At 48.0% G+C, this 15,066-nt stretch overlaps 1 protein-coding gene across 5 annotated transcripts in view; it reads right to left on the bottom strand.

The window, feature by feature from the left end:
- Positions 1-15,066, bottom strand: part of meiosin (meiosis initiator) — a 51,134-nt gene that overhangs the window by 22,079 nt on the left and 13,989 nt on the right. For all 5 annotated transcript variants that reach the window (XM_070867736.1, XM_070867740.1, XM_070867741.1 and 2 more), the window contains 5 exons: positions 12,924-13,029; positions 10,924-11,082; positions 8,771-9,001; positions 8,136-8,250; positions 5,411-5,505 (listed from right to left, as the gene is read on the bottom strand). In XM_070867736.1, the coding sequence (XP_070723837.1) occupies positions 5,411-5,505; positions 8,136-8,250; positions 8,771-9,001; positions 10,924-11,082; positions 12,924-13,029 (706 nt within the window). The remainder of the gene's footprint in view (positions 1-5,410; positions 5,506-8,135; positions 8,251-8,770; positions 9,002-10,923; positions 11,083-12,923; positions 13,030-15,066) is intronic.

Genomic DNA, 15,066 nt, shown 5'->3' with positions numbered 1-15,066 from the left:
AACTACTTCACTGTTATTTTAACAATGGTGCGAACCCCTCAACAATAAATAAAACAGTCATCACTGTTCTGATAAAGTGTTACACCTGGAGCATCATAACCTGTCTTTTCTCGTCACAGATTCTGACTGATCTGTATGTATTTCCAGCAGATTTTCCTTCTTATTAAACCCTTCCACACTGTCAGTGCGAATACTGCAAAGAAAGATTTTACCCCAAATATCTTTTGCAGTGCTTTTCTTTATTAATTATATTTATCCACTTTATTCCTTAATATTTCCCCCTTTTCTCCTCATGTCACCCTTGCCTCTGACTCTGTGGGTTCAAGTCCCACTCCAGAGACTTGGGGATAGAACTTCTACTTTTGTGCTTATCGCCGAAAAATGGGCATTATTTCGGGAGTGGGAGTTAAAAAAGAGTTTTCAGAGCGCCCATTCTCAAAACACCTAGTTTGCATTTTTTTAAATGGGCGTTACCGCGAGCGATATCAAATGGGCGGTAGCATAAAATTATTTTGACCTTCTGCCGTAAAGTGTGGCCGTCCTTAGCAACGGCATGGCAACACTCGATTCCCGCGATTCTGGAGGTCAACGGTCACCATGACATGAGCAGAAGAGGAGACAGAGAGAGAGAGAGAGCTCAGAGGGATTGAAGGTGTGGCTGGGTGTGGTGTGGCTGCTTTGGGAGGAAGGAGGGAGACTTTAGAGCTTCACATCAAGTAGGCAAGCAAAAATTAGCTGTTACCAGCCACATATTTGACCGAATTTGGCCTATAATGGAGAGAGAAGAGGAGGCATCACAGCACGCTGTGGAGACTGACGCAGGAGAGAGCAGTGAGGTGGGAGAGAATTACATTGGAGGCCGCAAAAGGGCCAGGAGGTTCTCGGACGAGACAAATGCCTCCCTCCTACAGGAGGTCGAGTTACGTTGGGGTGATTTGACACAGGGAAGGCGTGGGGAAGCCCACCCCAAAGGCCTACCAGAGGTGGTCTCGTCAGCGACCAACGAGGTGCTTGAGGGAAACCAATGCCGCAAATGATGGAACGACCTTGTGGGACCGGCAAGAGTAAGTATTACATTGATTTACATGTACTTATGTATTTATATAATTTGATTTTTAATAGTCATGAGTGACTATCAGCAGATGTGAGGTCTTCCACTTTTACCGGGAAGGTTTTACTCAAAGCCTGCGGTCACGGTGTACGTCTTTAGGTAAAGAATGATAATAATCATAATAATCATGATTACATCTGTCAGTTATGTATTGTATCAGTGTCTGTGACAGTATCTAGCAATGATATCATGCAATGATCTTATGCCATGTCGTCCAATCACCTTTTACAGAAGAAGCTATCGACGATGAGGTCTGTGCAGAGGTGAACGGGTGGGGGGCCACCAGTCTCCAACGACATTACAGAGATGAAGGAACGAGTGCTACACACAGCATATGCACGACAAAAGCACCACCGCTATCAAAATCATCGCAAACATCACATTTCATGACCATCAACACATTGTGCATTGCAATGATTTTCATTAGGCCAGCATTATTTCCATGACACTTTTAGAAATTATTTATCATATATAATTGTTCGGCTATGGGAAGCATCCCCGGACAGCCACGGACGCATCTGCAGACCCTGAAGTGATGCCACGTGAGTAAAGCTTACACCATTCCGTCATGTAAAGTCCATAGATGCCAAACCCACGCATATCCGAACAATTATATATGATAGATAATTTCTAAAAGTGTCATAGAAATAATGCTGGCCTAATGAAAATCATTGCAATGCACAACGTGTTGGTCATGAAATGTGATGTCTGCAATAATTTTGATAGCGGTGGTGCTTTTGTAGTGCATATGGTGTGTGTAGCGCTGGACTCACCTTGTCACTCTAGCACCCCCTTCTCCACTAATAACCTCATTTGTGTTTTGCAGCTCAGCCAGCAGCGCGGCCCCAGGCAAGGCCACAGAGGCCAGAAGGTGGGGCGCAGGGCAGGAGTCGGTGGATGATCCTACTACATCTGATGCTGAGGAGCTCCGATTCTCGCCCGTCAATCCGCTGGGTCTGTTCTCGACGGATGAGAGCGTGGACTTCGAAGAACCTGCATCGCCACGCTCCAGAAGCCATTCCACCCCAAGGCCATCTAGTGGTCCTCCAGTCATGCCCGCCTCCACTCTGGAGGTACCAGCCCCAAGCACCTCGCCACAGGGCATCCCATTTGACCCCAGATCGGCACCGACCACGCGGAGGCCTCGTGGACACGGCAGGTGTGTTCCATGAGCGCGACATGACAGCGGAGAGATGGTACAGTTGTCCAGGAGGACTGTAAACATTGGTGACCAACTCATCGAAGCATTGGGGGGCATATCCCGACAGCTGGCCACCATGACAAACTACATTCCGCGCATGGCGGAGTCCCTGGATGTGATAGCCAGGAACACTGCTGCAGTGGTCCCCGAGCGCAGCACTCCATCCCTAGATTCCGCACCACCACTGCAAACAACAGATGAGAGCAAGGACCAAGATCCTGCTTCTGCATCAGAAAATGTTGCCCCCTCGGCACCCCCTGCTCCCATACCCGTGCAACGACCGCATCTGCCTTCATTCTCCCCCCCAATGAGGTATCGCCTGAGGAGCTCCTTGGCCAGGCGCTGTGGAGTGAGAAGGGGAAGGGGTAGGAGGTGGGGAGGAGAGCGGGGAAGGAAAGTGAGGTGCTTGTGCACAGGTGATGGCTGTGTTATATTTCCATCTAGGTGTATGCAATTTGTTGCAATGTATGGGGGCTGGGGACCACGCTCCTGCTTTGCCTTTGTATTCTGTGTTGCTGGACATATTGAACATGTGATTTATGACAATGGTGGAAAAAGTGGGGTGTGGGCAGGGGTTGGGTGTTATTGGCTGTGATACTTATGATTTCAGACCAATGTTGGTATTAAACTTTTGTCATTGACCATAACTTTGTTGTACATTGTCTCAGATAGCTGGACCGTTACATACTGGTGATTCCTTAGCATGAAAGGGTTAAATACAACTTAGCATCAATCAACGTAAACTTTAACTGGCACCAAGGTGATGGGCACCATTGATGTCTGACCTGCACACACACAACAGTGTGTCAGCGTTGTCACTCACATCAGCGCTCTTTCAGGCAAATCTTTCAGATATCAGCTCCTCATGTAAGAGTGGGATTTAACAAATACCAGCCACACCGCTGGCGTTCGTTCCGGTTAGTTCCACTTTTTGTGGGTAGTTTTTTTGGGCGAGCGATATTCTCTGCGATATGTGTGCGAGGTGGTGAAATTGATGATGGTCGATCTCCATGGCCGTTAGTTTGGGTAAATATGACAAAAAACAGTGGGCAGGCGTTTATATTGAATCTCTGTGTTAATTCCGTGTGGAAAAGTAACGCTGGGCAATATTATGGGCGTTGATTTCTCTCATTCTGCTGATTCCGCTCAAAAAAGGTGGGCAGGCAGTAATATTTTTTCCCGGCGTTAAGCACAAGGGGAAAGTAACGCTCGGCGATAAGTCTCCTACAAAAGCCCGTCAGTTTCTATTTTGTGCCAAAATGGGCGCTATATGGACGTTATACATAATTTCAGCGGTAAAACGGGCATTAAGTGGGCATTAACCATGCAAAAAAAGTGGAGGTTCTAGCCCATGAGCACATACATCTAGGCTGACACTCCCAGTGAAGTACTGAGGGAGCACTGCACTGTCAGAAGTGCTGTCTTTCGGATGGGACGTTAAACCCACAAGTGGACATAAAAGATCACATGGCACTATTTCGAAGAAGAGCAGGGGAGTTATATCTGATGTCCTGGGGCCAATATTTATCCCTCAATCAACATCACAAACAGATTATCTGGTCATTATCACATTGATGTTTATGGGAGCTTGCTGTGTGCAAATTGATTGCCATATTTCCTACATTACAACAGTGACTACACTTGAAAAAGTATTTCATTGGCTGTAAAGCATGTTGGGACGTCCGGTGGTCATGAAAGGCACTACATAAATGCAAGTCTTTCTTTTCTTTAAATGTCCCAACAAGCTTCACAGATATGCAACAAGTTCCGAACAGTAGTCTATCACAGGTCCCTTTCTGAGTCACCTTGCACTAATTCTATTCCGTTCATTGTGTACGTATGTCGCACATTATTCCATCCGTTGAGCAACACTTTGCATCTGTTAGGATTAAATTTCATCTGCCACCTGTCCCTGCTTCAGCAGAATATTCATTTTCACCGTTAGTAGGTAGGGTGCAGGCTCACACCAGCTGTGCTAGCAGTATAAACACACGCGAATTACACTCAGTTCTCAACCAAAATTTCAGCAAGTGACCTGCTCCCAGGTGTCTGCTCTATAACAGAATGCTAGGAGGTGCTGTGGGAGAGAGGCATGGGTGACTGTGAGAATGAGGTCTCACCACACTCTGTTTTTGTGCTAAATTAATATTGCTGAATACAGTATGACACAGTTGATGGGACCTCACCTGGAGTACTGCGTACAGTTTTCGTCTACTTATTTAAGGAGGGATATACTTGCATTGGAGGCAGTTCAGAAAAGTTTCACTCGGTTGATTCCTGAGATGAAGGGGTTGTCTTATGAGGGAAGGTTGAGTCTATACTCATTGGAGTTTAGAAGAATGACAGGTGATCTTATTGAAATGTATAAGATTCTGAGGGGGCTTGACTGGGTTGATGCTGAGAGGATGTTTCTCCTCGTGGGGGAATCTAGAACTAGGGGGCTAGGGGGCTCTTATTTCAGAATAAGGGGTCGCCCATTTAAGACGGGGATGAGGAGGAATTTTTTCTCTCGGAGGATTGTGAATCTTTGAAACTCTCTACCCCATGAGACTGAGTCATTGAATATATTAAAGGCTGAGATAGAGATATTTTTGAACGATAGGGGTTATGGGGAACAGGCAGGAAAGTGGAATTGAGGCCAAGATCAGATCAGCCATGATCTTATTGATTGGCGGAGCAGGCTCGAGGGGCCATATGGCCTACTACTGCTCCTATTTCTTATGTTCTTATGACCAGTGGAGCCAAGACACATCCAGCAGCGATAAAAATCGGGGATGCACAAGAGGCCAGAACTGGAGGAAAGCAGAGATCTCAGAGGATTGTAGGGCTGGAGAAGGTTACAGAGATACTGAGGGGTTGAGGCCATGGAGGGATTTGAAAACCAGTAAATTAGTCACTTATCCAAACTAACACAGAATCATTTATCCTAGTTATTCACTTAACCAAGCTGGCACACTACTGCTCCTATTTCTTATGTTCTTATGACCAGTGGAGCCTAAGATCCACTTGTCAGAACAGTAATATTTTCTAATTTGCTTACATAAACAGTGCATTTTTTGGGGAGGGCAAAGAAGCAGTATAGAAAGAAAATGTCACACCTCGAAACAACTCCTGTGGAAGCCAGGGACTCCGGTCGATATCATCGTCTTCGTCGTGGGACGAGAGGTAGTGAACCAGCTTTTGATCTTTCAGACTGTGCGAGAAAAGAACGAGCGAGACGGTACAATTACCAAGAGCGTAAATTTTGCAGCTTTCCCCTGGTTTCATATGTCTTCTTCACTCACGCATCTGTACACGTTACTATAAACCCTGGGTTGGGAGCGCAACTCCTGGCCCGCAAGCCTTGCTTCCTGTTGTCACGATGTTTGGTCGCATTGACGGCTCAGCGAGTAAACACATTAAATGGGCTGGATTTTCGGCTTTGTTGATTTCGGGGCAGTAATGGTGGCGGGCGGTAAAGTTTGCGCCCGGGAACAGATTGCGCCTCAGTAAGTAAAATTGGGACCTGAGTGGGGCGGAGCGCTAAGGGAGGCGTTGTACACCGGGAAAATCCCGAGCCAAAGATCCGGGCATGGAGCTCCGAGATACGCCTGAGGAGTAAACAAAAACCGTAAAATACCCCACAAAAAAACATTCCTAAAACATTGCCCACACCACCACAACACATATCGCAAAAGAAAATTAAAAGAACAAAGAAGCACACTTACCTTAGGAGTCCATCACTTACCTCTCTGCAGTCGGTATTGTTGGACTGCCTGATTTCCCAGGTGGTTACTGCGGGCTGCGTTGCGGGGCGACGGGTCGGGCTGAAGTCAAAACTTGCACCGGTGTCGCAACCAAGGGCATTGCACACAGCTTTTCCGGGCGGTACTGCTCTGCACAGCCGCAAAACCCGACCCGAGGATCGTTGCGGGGCGCTAGAGGCAGACTGCCCGGCCAGAAAGCCTCACCATCACCAATGCTGCCACTCCGGGGAGAAAAATGCAGCACTGAAGATCTGAAAATCCGCCCCAATGGCAGTCCCTCGAAGCAAAGATGACTTGCGTCCCCGCCAAAAAAGGATGAGTTCACAGGTGTTTCAATGAAGGAGCTAATATTCCAGGTCCCGAACTACATGTTGAAGGTTGGAAGATGCCTGCACGTGGATTTTTTTAACGTGGGGTGGCCGTCGCACACCAGCCACCACACGGGCTTGACAGAGCTAGGTCTTGGTCCAGTAGCAAGGGTTAATCAAGACAACTGGAGACCAGCTCTGCTGCATGGACCTATTGCGCACACATATCACAGTGTGGGCTGGCCCGTGCTGCCCCTGGGTCCTTTCCTCTTCTGGCCCTGAACTCACGCCTCTCCTGGGCCCCGATCACGTCCCTCTACAATCTCTCGCCGTTCCTTCTCCCCGACCTCGCCGCACCTGCTGTACCTGCCCACACGCCAATCACCGACCTGGACCTTGATGACGTCCCTTGTCGCTGCCATCGCCCTCCTGCACCAGCTCGCGCTGTACCTTGCAGTGGTACGCCGCCACGCTGCTCCAGGGGCCTCTCGTCACTCCTTTTATGGCCCCAATCTGCCGCTGATGGCCTCTCGCGGGCCTGCGAGACACCATCAGCGGCAGGTCGGAGCCATAAAAGGAGCGGCGAGTGACCCTGGAGCAGCGTGACCAATACAGACCAGACGAAGGCAGCTTGAAACCCCAGTCTGAGCTGAATTGACTGATCTTGCATGGCAGGGACAGAGGCTCCCCAATTGGGTTTGTGCGGGTGGCAGGGGACGAGAGAATCGGGGTCGGGCGCAATGTTCCAATGCTCCCATGAAGGAATAGCCTGCAGACAATTATAACATCAACTTGCATTTATATAGCACCTTTAACGTAGTAAAACATTCCAAGGCGCTTCACAGGAGTGTTAGTGAACAAAATTTGACACTGAGCCACATAAGGAGATATTGGGATAGGTGACCATAAGTTTGGTCAAAGAGGTAGGTTTTAAGCCAAAGCAAGCGCTCTACTCGGAACTCCGACATGGCAAGTGAGCCCCAGGTGGACAGAGGAAATGTTTCAAGGACACCCTCAAAGCCTCCCTGATAAAATGCAACATCCCCACCGGCACGTGGGAGTCCCTATCCAAAGACTGCCCTAAGTGGAGGAAGTGCATCCGGGAGGGCGCTGAGCACCTTGAGTCTCGTTGCTGAGAGCATGCAGAAAGCAAGCACAGGCAGCGGAAGGAGTGTGCGGCAAACCGTCCCACCTTCCCTTTCCCTCAACCACTGTCTGTCCCACCTGTGACAGGGACTGTAATTCCCCTATTGGACTGTTCAGTCACCTGAGAACTCACTTTTAGAGTGGAAGCAAGTCTTCCTCGATTTCGAGGGACTGCCTATGATGATGATGAGGTTTTAAGGAGCGTCTTAAAAGAGGAGAGAGATGGTAGAGACAGTGAGGTTTAGGGAGGGAATTCCCGAGCTTAGGGCTGAGGCAGCTGAAGGCACGGCTGCCAATGGTGGAGCGGTAAAAATTGGGGATGCTCAAGAGGCCAGAATTGGAGGAGCGCAGAGATCTCAGGGGGGACGGTGAGGCTGGAGAACATTACAGAGATAGAGACAGGCGAGGCCACGGAAGGATTTGAACACGAGGATGAGAATTTTACAAGCGAGGTGTTGCCGAACCGGGAGCCAATGTAGTGAGAACAGGGGTGATGGATGAGGTTTGGGGGTACAAGAAGGCTACTGTTGCAGGCTGAAATGTACCAAGTGAATCAACACCTTCAACGCGGAGCGGACAACTGGAAAAAATACCCGATGCAGTCCACGGTTTGCGTCTGTTACCTTGGATACGGAGAGCCAACCGGCGGGTCGTACAAGCTGGAGTCGTGACTGCCATTCATCTTTTTCTCATCGTTTTCAGGAGAGCACTTTGGGTCACTGTTCGTCTCGTGCTTCCCTGCCCAAGTGACAGAAACTTAAGTTACTCCTCAATCACGCCGCTTCCGCCCGACAAATTGAAGTGAGCGCCGTTACATGGCCAAATGTGGCAGCCGCTTTGTGCAGCAGCAAGATCACACAGACACCACTGAGATTGAACGACCAATTAATGTGCTTTTGGTGGTGTTGGTTCAGGGGAGAATGTACTCCCTACTTGTATCCAAATAGTGCCACTGGGATCATTAATGTCCACCTGAACTAACGAACCAGGCAGTTGGGATCCAGGCTTAACGTCGCATCCGAAAACACGTCATCGCTGACATTGCAACACCTCCCCGCGTACTACACTACATATTCATTTATGTGCTCAAGTCCTGCAGTAGGACTTCAATCTACAGCTTTCTGACTCAGAGATGAGTGTGCTACCAACTGAGCCAAGCTGACACTGGGTCGTCACCATAACATCTTAATTCAAAGAACAGATAAAGGAAATGCATAGCTTCCCTCATTCGGGCTGAAACCCTCTTTCAAGTAGTTACCCGTGCTGCTGAGGCTGGATCCTCCAAGGTCTCTTGACTCTGCCACCTCCAGCAAGGTAAGGAACAGAGTGCGGCCTTGGGACCTGACTGTGTTGTCCTGTGAACAGGAGCTGGAGGACGAAGTATCCAAGGACGCTGGCTTAACCTCCCGCTGGCTGTCGGTGCGCGAGTAGTCGTAATGCGCCAGCTCATTGTAAAGGCGGCGGCGTGATTTCAGCACCTGTCGCCGTTCTGTGATAGGAGGAAAAATGAGCAAACTTACCAATTAAACTGAAAACTATTGCATTTCTTTCACTGGCTCAGTCGAGGCCGCTTGTGTGCACAAGAATAGCTTACTGCTTTCTGAACCAGCCTCTCCGAGGCCCACAGAAGAGTGAAAAGACTTGCATTTATATAGCGCCTTTCACGACCACCAGATGTCTCAAAGCATTTTACAGCCAATGAAGTACTTTGGGAATGCAGTCACTGTTGTAATGTGGGAAACACTCCAGCCGACTTACGTACAGCAAGCTCCCGCAGACAGCAATGTGACAATGACCAGATAATCTGTTTTAGTGATGTTGATTGAGGGATAAATATTGAGGGATAACTCCCCTGCTCTTCTTCGAAATAGTATCATGGGATCTTTTACATCCACCTGAGAGAGCAGACGGAGCCTCGGTTTAACGTCTCATCTGAAAGACGGCACCTCTGGCAGTGCAGCGTTCCCTCAGCACTGCACTGGGAGCGTCAGCCTAGATTTATGTGATCAAGTTCCTGGAGTGGGACTTGGATCCACGACCTTCTGACTCAGAGGCGAGTGTGCTACCCACTGAGCCACAGCTGACACTTGTGTGGAGGCAGAGGTCGGTTTGGCTTTGCGTTCCCAAGACTTGGTTAACAGAAAATTGCCTTCAGCCAAATATACAGCATAATGCCCAGTCAGGGAACTGGGTTACAACACAACCCAATTCCACCCCACTGAACAGTGCTGGCAAATTACCCCCAAAACCCACAGCTGTCCCGAACAAAATATCCTGATCATCGAGAATACTTAAGCACATATAGCTATGCTGATAGCTCAAGTATATTATGTATGCTTCTGCGTGTACCATGGAAGCAAAATGTTCAACTCCTTCAATGTGTACATCAATCCAAAACACAAAGTGTCTACAGTCGACATTATGGATTGGCTGATCATTTTTAACTTAAAATTGTGAATTTTTAACACATTGGTCAATATTTTAATACTAAACCTCAGTCAAAGATGTTTTACTTTCATTCCTCTGATTACCTTCCATACAACTGTGAGGAAACAATATGGTGTATATAACGGTTGTTGCTATTAAGACACTAGACGTTCAGCTCTGGGATTTGGGGACAAAGGATTTGGCTGCGGGTGAAAGGATTTGGGGCATTCTCAACTCAGTTCCTAATGGGCACGGGCCCACAGTGCAAAACTACTAACTCAGAACTATATTGGACAGACACGCCACAAAATAACCAGTGAGAAAAATTGTCTGGTGTAATAGGTGGCACTCTGCTGAGGTTCAGCTGAGACACACTTTTGGAGCAGAGCAGAGGGAGCTTTACACTGTACCTGCCCTGGGAGTGTTTGATGGAACAGTGTAGAGGGAGCTTTACTCTGTATCTAACCCATGCTGGGAGTCTGTGATGGGACAGTGTACAGGGAGCTTTACTCTGTATCGAATCCCATGCTGTACCTGCCCTGGGAGTGTTTGATGGGACAGTGCAGAGGGAGCTTTACTCTCTATCTAACCCTGTGCTGTACCTGCCCTGGAGTGTTTGATGGGACAGTGTAGAGGGAGCTTTACTCTATATCTAACCCCGTGCTGTACCTGCCCTGGGAGTGTTTGATGGGACAGTGTAGAGGGAGCTTTATTCTTTATCTAACTCGAGCTGTACCTGCCCTGGGAGTGTTTGATGGGACAGCGCAGAGGGAGTTTTACTCTGTATCTAACCCCGTGCTGTACCTGCCCTGGGTGTTCTAGATGAGACTGTGTGGAGGGAGCATTATTCTGTGCTATCCCAGTTGGGAGTGCTTGTTGCTGACACTGGATGATTAAATGGGAAAATGTTCAATGGAGGGGCTCGTTGATGAGCTCAGAGTTCACAAAAGAAAGCTCGCCGAGTCCTTGCCCAGAATACTCTACCTGTTTTTTCTACCCGTTTCTTTTTCCTTGGCTTGGGACAGATGTTCCTCAGCCTCATCTTCTTGATGCTTGGAGGTGTGGAGGGAGGGCTTATCTCCTCTGTGTTACTCTGCGCCGCTTCCTCCGGGCTTGTAGACTCCTCTCCATTTAAGCAATATTCTAGGAAAGAAAACGTGGTTGGCTGTCCACTTTTGAGTTGAAGGTACATTACAACAACAACGTATATTTATATAGCACCTTTAACGTAGTAAAACATCCCAAGGCACGTCACAGGAGTGTTTTAAGACAAAACAAATAAATTTGACACCGAGCCAAGTAAGAAGAAATTACGGCAGATGACCAAAAGCTTTGTCAAAGAGGTAGGTTTTAAGGAGCATCTTGAAGGAGGAAAGAGAGGCGGAGAGGTTTAGGGAGGGAATTCCACAGCTTGGGGCCCAGGCAGCTGAAGGAGCGGTTATAATCAGGGATGCGCAAGAGCGCAGAATTAGAGGAGCGCAGACATCTCGGGAGGTTGTGGGGCTGGAGGAGATTACAGAGATAAGGAGAGGTGAGGCCATGGAGGGATTTGAAAACAAGGATGAGAATTTTCAAATCGAGATGTTGCTCAACCGGGAGCCAATGTAGGTCAGCGAGCACAGGGGGTGATGAGTGAGCGGGACTCGGTGCAAGTTAGGACACGGGCTGCTGAGTTTTGGATCACCTATAGTTTACGTCGGTAGAAGGTAGTAAAATTAACATAGTAAAACATGCGAAGGCACTTCACAGGAGTGTTATCAAACAACATTTGACACCGAGCCACATAAGAAAAATAGAAAAAGACTTATATTTACATAGCACCTTTCATGACCTCCGGATGTCTCAAAACCAATGAAGTACTTTTGGAGTGTAGTCACTGTTGTAATGTGGGAAACGCAGCAACCAATTTACGCACAGCAAGCTCCCACAAACAGCAATGTGATAATGACCAGATCATCTGTACTTTAGTCCTTGAGTGGAATTTGAACCCACAACCTTCTGACTCAGAGGCGGGTGTGCAACCCACTGAGTCACAGCTGACAGTTAAGGAAATATTAGGACAGGTGACTAAAAGTTTGGTCAAGGAGGTAAGTTTTAAGGAACGTCTTAAAAAAGGAGAGATAGGCGGAGAGGTTGAGGGAGGTATTCCAGTGCTGAGGGCAATATCAGCTGTCGGCATAGCCGCCAATGGCGGAGTGATGGAAATTGGGGGCTGCACAAGAGGTCAGAATTGGAGAAGCGAAGAGACCATGGAGGGTTGTAGGGTTGGAGGAGGTTATAGAGAGAGGTAAGGATGAGGCCACGGAGGGATTGGACAAGAATGTTTGTAAAAGCATAAGAAAATTCAGAGATGAGAAAAGGATGTCTGGCCCATCAAAGCTCATTCCTCTAGCAGATTCACTCTGCCATGTGGCATCCAATTATATTTTAAACAACATAACTAGTCTTTCCAGTGGTGCAAGAGTCAAGTGCATTGTCCTTTTAACTTTGACCCGGGTTCAAATCCAACCATATCAATTGGATGATTGGGTTTTTTGTTGCTCGATAAGATGGGATAGCTCAAATCTCTTAATTCAGAATTGGAATTTTTCACATTGGGTTAGGATATATACTTTGCAGATCTCTTAAGTAGCGTTACAAGAAGGCGGCCCACCACCAGCTTCTCAAGGGAAATTAGGGATGGGCAGTAAATGCCGGCCTTGCCCACATCCAGAGAACAAATAAAAGAAAGACGATTCCTAATTGCCTATCAAGCTCTCAAAATCACGAGGAAGTCGCTGGACTCTAGACCAGGGAACTCTGCTGCCCTATTTGTGACTGTGCAGTTGGGAGTCAGCCCAAAGCATGAAGAAGCCTGGAAGAAGATAGGACCTTTAAGTCCACCAAGCCGGGAGCTCAGAGACAGCACATGTGGATCGGGTAACTCACGGGGGACTTGTTAAGCAATAAAGATGCTGCTTCAGTTGAAGATGGATTACACTCACCACTTTCATCTATCTCCACATAATGATTCTTCAGCAGGGATTTAGTGTTGCTAATGTGCCTGTTGAGAAATGCAATGTAACGCAAAACCTGGTTCAGAACCTCCTTCTGTAAAAGAGAAGAGAACTTGCATTGATATAGCACCTCATATGTCCATAAGGACCTCCCAAAGTGATTCGCAGCCAATTAAGTACTTTTGAATGGCAGTCTCTGTCGTAATGCAAACACGGCAGACAAACGGCACACAGCAAGGTCCCACAAACAGCAGTGAGTTAACTGACCAGTGAATCTGCGCTTGGATGTGGGACTAAATGTTTGGACAGTGCACCGGGAGATCTCCGCTGTTTTTCTTTGTGGGATCTTTAACATCCACCTGAACAGGCAGATGGGGCCTCGGTTTAAGATGGCACCTCCATCAGTGCGGCACTCCCTCAGTGCTCCACTGAAGGGTCAGCTTGGATTATGTGCTCAAGTCTCTGGAGTGGGGCTTGAACCCATGTCCTTCGGACGCAAGAGGCGAGAGTGCTATCCACTGAGCCATGGCTGAAGGTGAGTGCGGGTGGTGACGTGCTCTTTCAGCACTAAAACTATCTCAATATAGATGAAACGAAAAGCTGGGAATGCTGGAAGACTGAAATAAGAACACAAAATGCTGAATACACAGAGGGGTCGAAGTTCAGTTTATACCGCCACCCATTACCGCGCGCGGGAGGCGGCTAACGGGTGGCAAAGACCTACCTTCGACGGTAAGCGGCGTCCACACCTGCGCACAAATTGAGTCGGCTCTTTGTCAGAGGCGCCAAGAGCTGACGCTGCGCGGGCTAACGCAACCCGCATAGTGATGTTATCCAGCGTGCAATGTCTCCTTGGCGCTTCTGTCTTGGACGAAGGAATTGAATGTAATATCTCCAAGTTTGCAGATGACACTAAGCTGGGTGGCGGTGTGAGCTGTGAGGAGGATGCTATGAGGCTGCAGGGTGACTTGGACAGGTTAGGTGAGTGGGCAAATGCATGGCAGTATAATGTAGATAAATGTGAGGTTATCCACCTTGGTGGCAAAAACAGGAAGGCAGAGTATTATCTGAATGGTGACAGATTAGGAAAAGGCGAGGTGCAACGAGACCTGGGTGTCATGGTACATCAGTCATTGAAAGTTGGCATGCAGGTACAGCAGGCGGTGAAGAAGGCAAATGGCATGTTGGCCTTCATAGCGAGGGGATTTGAGTATAGGAGCAGGGAGGTCTTACTGCAGTTGTACAGGGCCTTGGTGAGGCCACACCTTGAACATTGTGTACAGTTTTGGTCTCCTAATCTGAGGAAGGACATTTTTGCCATTGAGGGAGTGCAGCGAAGATTCACCAGACTGATCCCCGGGATGGCAGGACTGACATATGAAGAAAGACTGGATCGACTAGGCTTATATTCACTGGAATTTAGAAGAATGAGAGGGGATCTCATAGAAACATATAAACTTCTGACGGGATTGGACAGGTTAGATGCAGGAAGAATGTTCCCAATGTTGAGGAAGTCCAGAACCAGGGGTCAGTCTAAGGATAGGACCGAGATGAGGAGAAACGTCTTCACTCAGAGAGTTGTGAACCTGTGGAATTCCCTATCGCATAGAGCTGTTGAGGCCAGTTTGTTAGATATATTCAAAAGGGAGTTAGATGTGGCCCTTACGGCTAAAGGGATCAAGGGGTATAGAGAGAAAGCACGAATGGGGTACTGAAGTTGCGTGATCAGCCATGATCTTATTGAATGGTGGTGCAGGCTCGAAGGGCCTAATGGCCTACTCCTGCACCTATTTTCTATGTTCTACGATATTTAGTTGGACCGTCGGCCTTTCCGACAAGCGTTCTTACAGCCTGGAAAAAGTGGTGAATAAACAGTGGAACTCTGGCGGAATCGGCCAGAGAGCAAGGTTAGTTTTTTTTTTAGTTCTTCATTATTTCATTAGTTCTAACAGTGGGGACATTCGTGCGCGGCTTGATGAAGTTTGAGGTTTTTTTCTTTCTTCCCGTTTTTTTTTCCTCGCGTAGCGGCAGCTTCCCGTTGCGAAATTCCGTCGGCCTCCTGAGCTGCCAACCGAGGGAGAGTGTGCAACGCCACTTTTTAGCGCTACTCTGATATCTCTGGGTGTAAAAA

This window comes from Pristiophorus japonicus, chromosome 26, assembly GCF_044704955.1.
Source record: "Pristiophorus japonicus isolate sPriJap1 chromosome 26, sPriJap1.hap1, whole genome shotgun sequence".
NCBI lineage: Eukaryota > Metazoa > Chordata > Chondrichthyes > Pristiophoridae > Pristiophorus > Pristiophorus japonicus.
This window is presented reverse-complemented; position numbering and strand designations above follow the sequence as displayed.